Consider the following 12703-nt stretch of genomic DNA (forward strand, 5'->3'; position numbering starts at 1 on the left):
TTTTGCCACCAGGGAGGCCCTTCTTTGATAACTTTTAATGCTCCTTTTATTATGCTTGTATTCTAATACTTGCTATTGAAAAGATGTTTTAAATTTCTTATACTCACTCTGATTTTTGAGTAACTTCAGATTTTTCTTATTACCTATCTTAATTTCTATAAGTGGATTTATTTATATTTAAATGATAAACTACCTGGCATATAGCATGTAAAGGTCATCTTTCTAGAAAACTTCTTATAATTTTAATTTCAGATTTTATTCTTTCTATATAAGAAGATAATAGTCTTTGCCACAAAAAAGTCTTTCTTAGAATAGAAGTAACATTTTTATACAAAACAGGTGAATTTACATTTCTTTTTTTGCAATAGAGAAGATAAGTGAGTGATGTAATTTCCTGCAATACAACATTATTCTAAGCAGTAAAGAAATTACACACCCAAAATTCAAGTTCCATATAGCCTACTGGTAACTAAATAAATCTCTGGGCCTCCCTGGTGGAGCAAGGGTTAAAGTATCAGCCCTATCAAGCTATCACCAGCTACTGGGGCACAAGTATGATCCCCAGCTGGGGAGCTAACCCACATGATGCAGCAGACCTCTCCTGTCTTGACCACTGCTCCCCTTAGCAGTGTATTTCAGTGGATCCACCTGTTCGGCTTCCTAGTCTGTCTCTAGTGAATACTCTCTCTCTCTCTCACACACACACACACACATACACACACACATACCCCAACACTCCCTCAACCCCACCTCTGGCCTAAACCCCAGTTCTTGTATGCATAAATAAATTTTTTTTTTTAAAGAAAATCCCTAACATATATTTGTTGCTATATCACTGATGAAAAAGGGATACATTATAAAATTTACCATGCATAAACATGGTGACTGATAAACATTAACTGAGATATGTATGAAGCTGGGCATATGGGCAGCATTTACAAGAAACAAAGGAAAAGTCCATTTTGACTGGTTCTCTTGGGTAAATCCAGATGAAGTTAAGAGCTGGGTAATGGTCAGATTTCAGAGGATTTTAAATGCCAAGTTTACTACTATGCAAGGCACAATGAATATATAGGGGACACTGGAAAAAAGGTGACCAATTATACTGTTGCAAGGGTGTAGGGGTAATGAGTCCTGGGACGAAGGTGTTGGCAATGGAAAACAGAAAGGAAAATAAAAGAAGGAGAAGCACTATGAAAAAGACTGAAGCTACGACTTGGAGATGAACCAGATGGTGGGGAAAAAAAGTAAAAGTGAGGAATGATTACAAGATCTTACAACTAAGTATTGAGGAAAGGAGATAGTAACAATTACAACGCAAGGAGCTGCTTTGGGTGGAACTATTGGTACTATTTTAAGTTCTGTTGATGCAATTAGATATGATAGGGTATATTCCAGGACCTGGCTATAAATACACCACTGAAAAGTGAGAAGGTGCTCTCTTTTAAGGATTAAAACTGGTATAATGAAATCCCTGGAAAAGTAAATAATATGCAAAAATCAGAGTATCACAGATGAAAATTTAACCACCATTATTTCAAATAAAACCCAATCATTTACAACCCAAATAATAAACAGCTTTGCCACTTGCTTTAATGAAAGACATTAGAAGAAATTATTGTTTTGAAGTATTTTATAACTTCGAACTGGCAAATATACTATATATTCTGTACATATCAATATATAAAATATTATAACATGAGTTATGATAGTAAGGGCAACAAGTTATTTACCAAAAAAGTAGTATTATTACTAAGGGGGAAGACAAGTTTCTCATCTGTGAATTTCTACAAAATATAAGAAAAAAACAAAAAATCCATATCCTTGTAAAGAATCAAGCTGTGAAAAATAAGAGTAACTTTAGATTTAAGCATTTATTTTAAACTGTTTAACTTGCTTCTTCTTGAGTATTTAATAGATTTATTTCTTAAATTGCCCTAACTTTCTTATACCATTCTTTATGTTGCTTCATTTTCTTAACTACTAAGTGAGGGAAATACTATACCCTAAGCCTCTGCAGTTAAGATTTTCCACTGTACAGTTACAGAATCCCCACAGAAACCTATAAAATGTTCCTACTGCATTTATGGGGACTTCTGCCAACCTCCTGCTTTATGGCAGCTCTTTATATTAAAAGAGTTTGATTCACATATACCCAAACCAAAAGACAGCAACAAGAATCACTCAAGTTTATAAATAATAAATTAAAATAAAATTTAACCATAGAGACAAATAACAAACAAACTAAAAATAATCAAGTATTTAACAAGAACTACCACTAAAGGAAAATAGTGGTTTGTAGTGTTTGACTTACGAATTGTACTTCTGGGAACTTACTGTAATAAAGTAACTCAAAAGAACGGAGAAGTATCTGTATACAAATATTCACTGGAATACCATATATAATAACTAATAATTGGAAACTATCTCAGTGATAGAGGAATGAAAATATTATGGTAACTCAATGAAATATTATGCAGGCATTTAAAATGATAAACATGAGGGTTACATAACAACACAGAAATATGTTAATGTAAAATAACATGAGGTTAAAAAAACAGATTCCAAAATTGTATATGTTTTGCAGTTACAACTATATAAAATTACATACACATTGTGTAAGATATAAACAATTGTTAAAATAAATAGTGGACTTAAGGGAAAACTCTTAAATCTCCTTAATATTGTGAAGCTTATATATCTGCTTCACCTGCAGATAATTCTTTTGAAACTATATTCACACAAATCTATATTGTATATTTAAGACATAAAACAATGGTCATTAAATCTCTGTATCATTCTTCATGGGGGAAAGCCCAGCAATTACAACAAAAAGGAAGGTATGTTTTCTAAAAAGAGTAAAATAAAAAAAAAAGAGTTAAATAGAAAATAGAAACTTGCTATCTTTTCTGAAAACTTGAATTTGAAAAAAGAAATCTCACAAATAAAAGAGAAGATTTTGAGTATGAAGTTTTCACAACATGGCTGGTAGAACTTTGCAGTAGTCCTAAATCCTGTGATCAGTTTGCATATTTCCTATCCCTTTCATATCAATAGTGCAATTGAATCATGACTCCATGCTTCAGCTTTAAGCTGATGTCAATAAGCTTAAAAGTCTGAATAATTATGCATTTGGTTTGGTTTGGAAAAGTTAAAACACACTCACCCCTAGTAATTGTTCAGCTTGGGCTGATTTTTTTTTTAAAGATTTATGCATACAAGAGCTGGCGTACAGGCCAGAGATGTGGGGGGTGAGAGGATTCACCAGAGACAGAGTGGGGAATAGAAGAGGCAGACTGACTGAAGTACACTGCCGAGGGGAGCAGCGGGCAAGACAGGAGAGGTCTGCCACACCATGTGGGTTGCTCCCTGGTGGCCGGGAATCAAACCCCCAGTGCAGAGGCTGTGGATTGCTTCATAGTGTGGTGTTTAACCCCTTGCGCCACCAGGGAGGCCCATGGGCTGATATTTTTGAGGCTCCTACCTAAAGAAAATACTGCTGAATATGATGCCATTTCCTCTTACAATTTTTACTAATCAGATATAAACCAAAGCACCCAGTGTAAGCTATATAGTTGAAATGTTTCTCTCTTTGTCATTTACTGTGTATACAAGTCTCATTATAAAGCAAATGTAAAGAAAATTTAACAAATACATAGGTAACCATGTATTTTAAAAATTGTAAATGTAAATTTAAAATATCTATTTTTATGTAAATTAAAAATATCTATTCTTAGGTAAAAGTAAAAGGGTATTTGTTTCTGCTTAAGACTATGTCAGTAAACCTTAATTCCATAAGAAAGTCACGTTATAGCTGCAATTATAATAACAGAAAATTTTAAAGACAAAGTCTTAACTTTTATTTATATATCACTATAGATGAACAGTAATTTTTCAAGTTCTTTCTGTACTTGTGTATATGTACACAAACATAAATATCTTTCTTTACAACTATAAAATCTTCATAATTATGATTTTTAAAAAACTATATAGGGGGCCTCCCCGGTGGCGCAGCGGTTGAGCGCTGGGTTGCGAAGCTGCCTGCGGCCTCTGTGGCGCCAGTTTGATCCCTGGCTGCTCCCCGGCCACCGGAGGAGGGTCCCACATGGTGTGCAGACCTCTCCTGCCGCCCGCTGCTCCCCTCAGCAGTGTACTTCGGTCCTTCTGCCTGCTCTGCTCCCTGCTCTGGCTCTGGTGAATTCTCTCACCCTCCCGCGCTTCTGACTGTACCCAGTGCATGTATAAACCAAACAAACAAACAAATAATAAATAAATAAATAAATAAGACATGCCTCTAGAAAATTAAAAAAAAAAAAAAACTATATAGGAATATTTGGAAATAAATGGATATGTCCCTCTCCTGTCATAAACATTGATAAAATTAGATAAAATGTATAAAGCAACTGTTTTTAGGCATTGGACTGTGCTTTAGATAATACAGGACTGTGATACTTAAGAGAAGAGAAACACAGAAAGTTCCCACATTTACCCTGGCTTTCTGTCTAGGGACATATTTTACACTGTGGTACAGAGGAACTGGGGACACAGAGATGAAAAAGATTTGGTAGAATTTGGTTATTAAAGAATAAAACTAGTAAGATGGGGATAGGTGCAATGGACGCATAATTTTTTTTAAAAAATCCAAACAATAGCAATGCATATAAAATATAAAGTTTTATTTCTACCTCTCATTTCCATGCCCAAAGATATGTATAGACATGTAACACATGTACAAGAATTCCTTAGTAAAAATGAGGTCATACTAGAGATAGTTTTTCAGCAGCCTGCTCTTTCCATTTAATGATGTATCATAACCACCTGATTATCAGTACACATAGTTCTCGTATTTTCAGTAATGGCTGCTTTGCTCCAAGGTATGGAAATATCCATATGTCTTAATAGCAATATTGAGGTGTAACTGACATACATACCTATATTTTTAAAGTGTGTAATTTGGTAAATTTTTACACATGTAGACACTCATGAAACCATCACCACAATCAAGATAATGAATATATCCATCACCCTCAAAAGTTTCCTTGTACTCTTTGTAATTCTTATCTCCTACTCCTCCCCTTCTTGCCACCTCTCCCCTGCCACCACCCACTGGCAGTCACTGGTCTGCTGTCTGTCTCCTTAGATAAGTTTGCATTGTTTAGAACTGTACGTAAGAGTACCGTATATGCTCTTTTATCTTTCAGCACAATTTCTCAAAATTCTTCTATATTGTTGTGTGTATCAACAGTTCATTATTTTTTTCTTATTGAGTAGTATTCCAATACATACATACACACACACACACACACACACCCCACAATTTGCTTGTCATTTTACTTGTTGGAGAACACCTGTGTTGTTTACAAATTTGTTTATTACAAACAAAGCTATGAACAATCAGGAATGGGTATGTGTATGGACCTATGCTTTCTTTTCTCTTGGGTAAATATCTAGGAATAGAGTTGGTTGAACAGAATGCAGTAGAAAAATATTTAATTTTTAGGAAACTGATTGCCAAACTGTTTTCCAAAGTGGTTTTACCATTTTATTTTTTTAAAAGATTTATTTTTATTTATTTATACAAGCACTGGGTACAGTCAGAAGCACGGGAGGGTGAGAGAATTCACCAGAGGCAGAGAATTCACCAACCAGAGCAGAGCAGGCAGAAGGACGGAAGTACACTGCTGAGGGGAGCAGCGGGCAGCAGGAGAGGTCTGTGCGCCATGTGGGACCCTCCTCCGGTGGCCGGGGAGCAGCTGGGGATCGAACCGGCGCTGCAGAGGCTGCGGGCAGCTTCGCAACCCAGCACTCAACCGCTGCGCCACCGGGGAGGCCCGGTTTTACCATTTTAGATCCCTACTAGTAGTATCTGAAAGCTCTAGTTCCTCCACATCCTTGTCAACACTTGGTGTGGTCAGCATTTTGAAATTCAGTTATTCTAATAGGTATGTATTAGTATTACATTATGACTTTAATTTATTTCCCTAATGACTAATGATGTTGAACATATTTTCATATGCTAATTTACCATCTGTGTATATTTTTTAAATAAATTTTTACTGAGGTAACACTGGTTTATAATATCATGTAAATTTCAGGTATATAGCATTGTAATTTGACATCCGTATATATCACATCATGATTACCACCTAAAGCCTAGTTTCCATCCATTGCCATAAAATTGGCTCATTTCACCACCCCCCAACCTCTGTTCTTTGAAGTGTTTGTTCAAATATTTTGCCCATTTTTTTCTAAAGATTTATTTATTTATGCATACAAGAACTGGGGTACAGGCCAGAGGTGTGGGGGGTGGTGAGAGAATTCACCAGAGACAGAGTGGGGAATGGAACAGGCAGATCAACTGAAATACACTGCTGAGGGGAGCAGCAGGTGAGACAGGAGAGGTCTGCTGCGCCATGTGGGTAGCTCCCTGGGCAGGACTCAAACTCGTGCTGCAGTGGCTGCAGATAGCTTCATAGGTTGTGTCTTAACTCCTTGCACCACCAGGGAGGCCCAAATATTTTGCTCATTTTTATTGAGTTGGTTGTTTACTGAATGCTGAGAGCTTCTTGAATATTTTAATGCTCTTATCAGCAATAAAAATGAACTACTGATACATAGCAACAACATAAATAAATCTAAAAATAATCATGCTTAGTGAAAAATGACAAACACAAAAAGAGAAAACCTATTTTATATTCCCTTTATGTACAATATTAGAAAACATAAACTAGGGCCTCCCCGGTGGCGCAGCAGTTGAGCGCTGGGTTGCGAAGCTGCCCGCGGCCTCTGCGGCGCTGGTTCTATCCCCGGCTGCTCCCCGGCCACCGGAGGAGGGTCCCACATGGCGCGCAGACCTCTCCTGCTGCCCGCTGCTCCCCTCAGCAGTGTACTTTGGTCCTTCTGCCTGCTCTGCTCCCCACTCTGGCTCTGGTGAATTCTCTCACCCTCCCGCGCTTCTGACTGTACCCAGTGTATGTATAAACAAAACAAACAAACAAACAAATAAATAAATAAAAACATGCCTCTATTAAAAAAAATTAAAAAAAAAAAGAAAAGAAAACAAACTAATGCATATTGCATGCTATGTTCTTTCTCCCACTTTCCTTCTTTCTTTTCTGTTTTTCTGTGGACAAATTCTCTTGATATTCAATCTTGTTCAGAGATCTATTTATCTTCCCCTGTAAGTTCCAGTTTGAAGATTAGGCATTATATATTTTCTGTAACCTGAGGGTGTCAGAGGTAGGGAGAAGCAGGAACTCCACTGGCAGTAAGTAACTTTTATGAGGAACCAGGTCTGTTTTTTGTTTTTGAGATTCATTAAGTACTATGCTAGGTTTGACTTAGGCTGTATTCCATCCCGAAGGGGGTTTATCTTGGGTATTGGATCATTCTCTCAATTCTGCATGAGGCCCTGGAAAATGGTGAACCCTGTGATTTTGCCTACTCTGTTGAGGCCTCAAATTCCACTGCTTCAAGTAGGAACATTTATTTTCAAAGGTGCTTTGCCCTTTGCCAGGGCTGTCTAATGAGTAGCAGCAATGGTTTGTCAGCTGACCTTCTGTCAGTAGTACTGCTTCTGAGGGACAAAAGTGGGTAAGGAGTCACTCCAAGTCATACAAAAATCTGCAGTTCCTTTTTTTTGGTCACTAATTTCTCACTTTTATGAACTTTTTACGTTGGTAAAGTTTTTGTTTGTTTTCACTATTTATTATTCATTTTATTGAAGGAGGGATACTTTTTCAGATTCATCCCATCTTCTTCACTTGGAAGGTAGTGACTTATTTGTAAAATAGACTAGAATTCCTTTAAAACAATGATCAGCTCCTATTTTTCTCTTGAGCGCTCCACAGGACCTGGCCCAATGATAAATAAATGTTAAGATATGAAAAATGATAGGGATAAAAGATATCATTTCATGTTTTGTGATAGTTCTAAGCATGTTGAACAACAGTCAGATTATTTTCCTTAAATATCTCTCCTGTTACCACTATTTACCAGTTTTGAAATATGAAACCTCTTTCAACTCGGATGATTTATTTATTTATTTATTTATTTATTTATTTATTTACTTAGCTTTGGCTATACCTCATGTTTTCTCAATGCATGTCTACATTCATGCTACCTTTTGTCTAGAACAAATGGTTATTACTAGTCAAACCTTCTTCATCCTTCAAAGCTCAGGTTAAATCCTACCTGCCCTATGAAGTCATCTTACTGACTTTTCTCCCATTCCCATCTCAGGAGGAATCTCTTCCTATTCTGAAGTCCTAGGCTCTTCACTGTCTTCACTATATTACCCAGCATACTCCTCATATTGTTTACTAATTCATTGGTATTTATCTCTCAATTCTCCATCAAAAAAGGATGACAAGAATGATGTCTTTTAGTGAACATTTACTACCACTAAGAGAATTACATATTTATCTCTTTTAATACAACCCCCTATGAAGGAAATTTGCTTAAGTTCATGTAACAGAAAGGGGCACAGTCAAGAATTAAATTCAGTTTTTGGATTCTGAAGCCCATGTTTAGGCATTATATTAACTCTCAGTCTGACTGTAAATTTCTAGTAGACATCAACTGAGTCTTGCATTTCTCTATATTGATTCACTTATTCAAATATAATTATTGGGTGTCTATTATATAGAAAATAGAGCCATTAAGTAGACATAAGCCAAGTTTGTCTCTGAAAAATCATATAATCTAATAAAGATTTTAAAAAACACATAATTAAGACACATCAAAAATGATAAGGTAGTCAATTCTTATGTGTTTCTTATTTATTATGTTATGTACTTTATATTACATATACTAATTTAATCCTCACAACAATCCTACGAGGCAGATATTACTCTTACCCATTTTAGAGATTAAGAAACGGAGGCACAGAGAAATTAAGTAACTTCTCACAGTTGGACAATTAGTCTGTGCTCTCAAAATCTAGACCTTTCATGACAAAAGTTATAATGAAATAAGATAAATTATTAACACATATATTTAAAAACTATATATGAAATGGAACAAGAGGAATACAATGATTATATAAGGATATTCAGACTATATCCGAAGTAATTCTTAATATTAGAACTCTATTAGAATTCTGGAAACAGTTTACTGTTTCTATCTATCTATTTATGTATCTATCCTTACCTATCCTGTTCTGTCTGTCCTTGCTTCACTCAGAGTTCTGTTTCAATCTTTTAAATATTGGTATTCCATATTAAGACTCCATTTGGAAAAAAATTCTGTTGCTAAAGAAAAGTTTGAAAACCACTGGACTGGATCAAGGGTTCCTAAATACCTAGCTGCTCAACAGAAATACTGAAGAAATTTTCAAATGACAAATTCCTGGGTCATACCTCTAGACCTAATGAAATAATAACTCCCCAAGGGATTCTTCTGCGCAGAGCCCAAAACTAGCCCAGGTATTTGAGAAGCACTGAACCAGATGACCCTTGATTCCTTGAAAGCCTATGAAAAAACAGAACTTAAATAGGTAGGCAGGAATCTTAAGCAACAAGAGCAGATGGTAGCAGATGGAAGATCATATAGATGACTAAATTAGTACAGTCTTATGAAGGAAAAATAAATGGAAAATAAGGAGCTAGCCTAGGACCAGAAGTTACTCTGGAGGTTAAGCTGCCTGGCAATTATCTCATAGCCTACTGTAACTATCAATGATATTAGTCAAAATGGTTTAATTCAGTAACAGTCCAAAAACATTCAATGTGAACCATGTACATAACTAAAAATTTTCCAGTAGTCACATTAAAAGTGAAATTAATTTTAATAACATTGATTTAATAACATAACCAAAATAATATAATTTAACATGTAATTCAAGAAAAAAATTATCAATAATATAATTACCTTATTTTTCTGTATGAAGTCTTCAAAATGTTACAGTACAACTCAATTCAGTCTAACCAGGTTTCAATGCTCAGTAACCACATGAGCTAGTGGCCACTGATATAGTGCAGAAATAATTAATAAAAGCTCAATTTATTTCCTATTAAAATGGATATTCTGTACAATAAAAACAAAAAATCCATGGATCACTTTTTTTTAAAAGATTTATTTATTTATTTATACAAGCACTGGGTACAGTTAGAAGCACGGGAGGGTGAGAGAATTCACCAGAGCCAGAGTGGAGAGCAGAGCAGGCAGAATTACGAGGTACACTGCAGAGGGGAGCAGCGGGCGGCAGGAGAGGTCTGCGCGCCATGTGGGACCCTCGTCCGGTGACCGGGGATCGAACCAGCACTGCAGAGGCTGTGGGCAGCTTCGCAACCCAGCGCTCAAACCCTGTGCCACCGGGGAGGCACCCATGGATCACTTTTATGCCCTAGAGATCCTGCTACCTAGGCTAATCAGATAACAATTTTGTCTGCAGACACCATACTTACACACCTTTACCCCTGGCCCCTCTCTCTCTTCCTAGCAGCAGAGTCTGTGTTCTAGATATATTTGCCAGAATGTCCTGTTCCCAAGGCCTATTCAAAATATTTAAAACTAAATTTACCATCTCTTCCAAAATTAAAAAAAAATTACTTCTTGCTTTTCCTATTGCTACCAGTCATCCAGGATCAAAACTTCAAATGCTTCCTTTTCCTTTATTCTACAAAAGTACCAAGCTCTATTTATTCTTTCTTCACAATCTCTCTCACTGCCCCTTTGCTGGTTCTAGTCTACCTGCTGATGTTTTCAGTATACTGTTACCAAACACATATACTTAATACACTTTTTATGTCATTTTTCTTTAGTGGTTCTATAATGCCTTATGCTTCAGCTTTGAATTCAGGCCCATGCACAGTCTTGTTCTTAGCTCTAAGCTGGCCTATATCATTCCAAACTAATCATTTATCAGTCTCCTAGGACAGCTTTTATTTTAGGCAAACTACCCAGTTTCCTGTCTCTCATATATGTCTTAAAATTCCTCATCTCTGTTTTATGATTTTCTACCTACCTGAATGTCCTTATTCCAGCTTTACCTATCCAAATCATTATTACACAAGTATTTATGCATCAGGCACTGCAGTAGGAAATGGAGATGTAATAGATAATTGTATGCTCAGTTTTCCCTTTTTAAGAAATCTTTCTTTATAAGTCAATTATACCTCAATAAATTGAAATAAAAGAAAATCTTCCTGCCCATGCCAACAGAAGCATTTTTGCATTGCTGTCTATATGCTTACAAGAACTCACTGGGCCCTTACAATTTGCTTCTTCCTACTGCTATTTATCAAGTTTTTCTATAAATATCAATTCATCTTTCCAAATAGAGTGTGGATTTCCTGGAAGCGTGGATCAGGGTCATACCAGTGTATTTTTTTTTTTTTTTAGCATTTCAAAAGGACAGGTTTATTAGGAAAAGTAAAGAAGAGACTTGCACAGATACAACTGGGCAGGAAGAGCTGCTGCTGCTGTTTTGCAAAGGGAAAAGGTTTGTGAAAAGAATTACCTGCATAGTCACAGGAGTGCAGGAAAGTTGCCTATCAATGTATTTTTTTGGGCACACAATAAGCAGCAGGTACTAAACATACCATTGCTGAATGATAAGTACTTATAAAAGAGTGAAGGGCCTGTGGAACAGGAAGAGGGCCTACCTAGAAAAAAGATACCCTCTCTCCACTCCAGCAATACAGTGGCAAATGTGGATCAGAGGTGACCACAGAGGGCCTGTAAGAACTAAAGCTGGGCAAAGAGTCTGAGAAATTTCATTTTTCAATTCCATTTACAAAGAATTCAGAATTGGTAACACTTAAGTTAGGATCAATTATCTTGGCTTTGGACCTCTACAACATAAGTAAACAGATTTAAAAATCCATTTTGGTATTAAAATATACATGCCTGAGGGCCTCCCCGGTGGCGCGGCGGTTGAGCGCTGGGTTGCGGGGCTGCCCGCGGCCTTTGCAGTGCCGGTTCGGTCCCCGGCTGCTCCCCGGCCACCGGAGGGGGGTCCCGCATGGCGCGCAGACCTCTCCTGCCGCCCGCTGCTCCCCTCAGCAGTGTACCTTGTCAATCTGCCTGCTCTGCTCCCCGCTCTGGCTCTGGTGGGTTCTCTCGCCCTCCCGCGCTTCTGACTGTACCCAGTGCTTGTATAAATAAATAAATAAATGTTTAAAAAAATATATATATATACATGCCTGATATCAAAGCTGAAAAGATAACTCACCACATGTTGTGTTCAAAAACTTTGGCTGGGTCAGTTAAAATTCTTGATCCCAGAGGAACCAGTGGGTGAGAACCACTTTGGTATCTATGTGGCACCTTTTTTATCCTTAGACAGGAAACAGAATTTCTCCAAATCACATTCATCCTAATCAGCACCTGGAAAGTTGTAAGTGATTAGTCAATATGTATTAAAGTATATTGCTTATATAATAGCCAAACACAAGTCCAAAAGGTTTACAACCTGAGAAAGAATATAAAAATTAAAATTTTATTTTATTTTTAAAATATTTTTTATTTATGCATACAAGAACTGGGGTGTAGGCCAGAGATGCAGGAGTGAGAGGATTTACCAGAGACAGGGTGGGGAGCAGAACAGGCAAATCTACTGAAATATACTGCTGAGGGGAGCAGCGGGCGAGGCAGGAGAGGTCTGCTGCGCGTGTGGGTCAGCTCCCTGGCCAGCTGAGAATTGAACTCATGCTGCAGTAGCTGCCTATAGCTTCATAGTTCTGAGACTTAAACCCATGTA

The 12703-nt window shown here is 37.0% G+C and overlaps 1 protein-coding gene across 1 annotated transcript in view; it reads right to left on the bottom strand.

The window, feature by feature from the left end:
• Positions 1-12318, bottom strand: part of METTL8 (methyltransferase 8, tRNA N3-cytidine) — a gene marked incomplete at both ends in the record, with an annotated part of 37259 nt that extends 24941 nt beyond the window's left edge. The window contains one exon of the mRNA XM_084239765.1: positions 12176-12318. Within this exon, the coding sequence (XP_084095891.1) occupies positions 12176-12318 (143 nt within the window). The remainder of the gene's footprint in view (positions 1-12175) is intronic.
• Between the last annotated feature and the right edge of the window lie 385 nt (positions 12319-12703).

This window comes from Talpa europaea (assembly GCF_964194135.1).
Source record: "Talpa europaea genome assembly, chromosome: 1".
In the NCBI taxonomy this organism is placed as follows: Eukaryota; Metazoa; Chordata; class Mammalia; order Eulipotyphla; family Talpidae; genus Talpa; species Talpa europaea.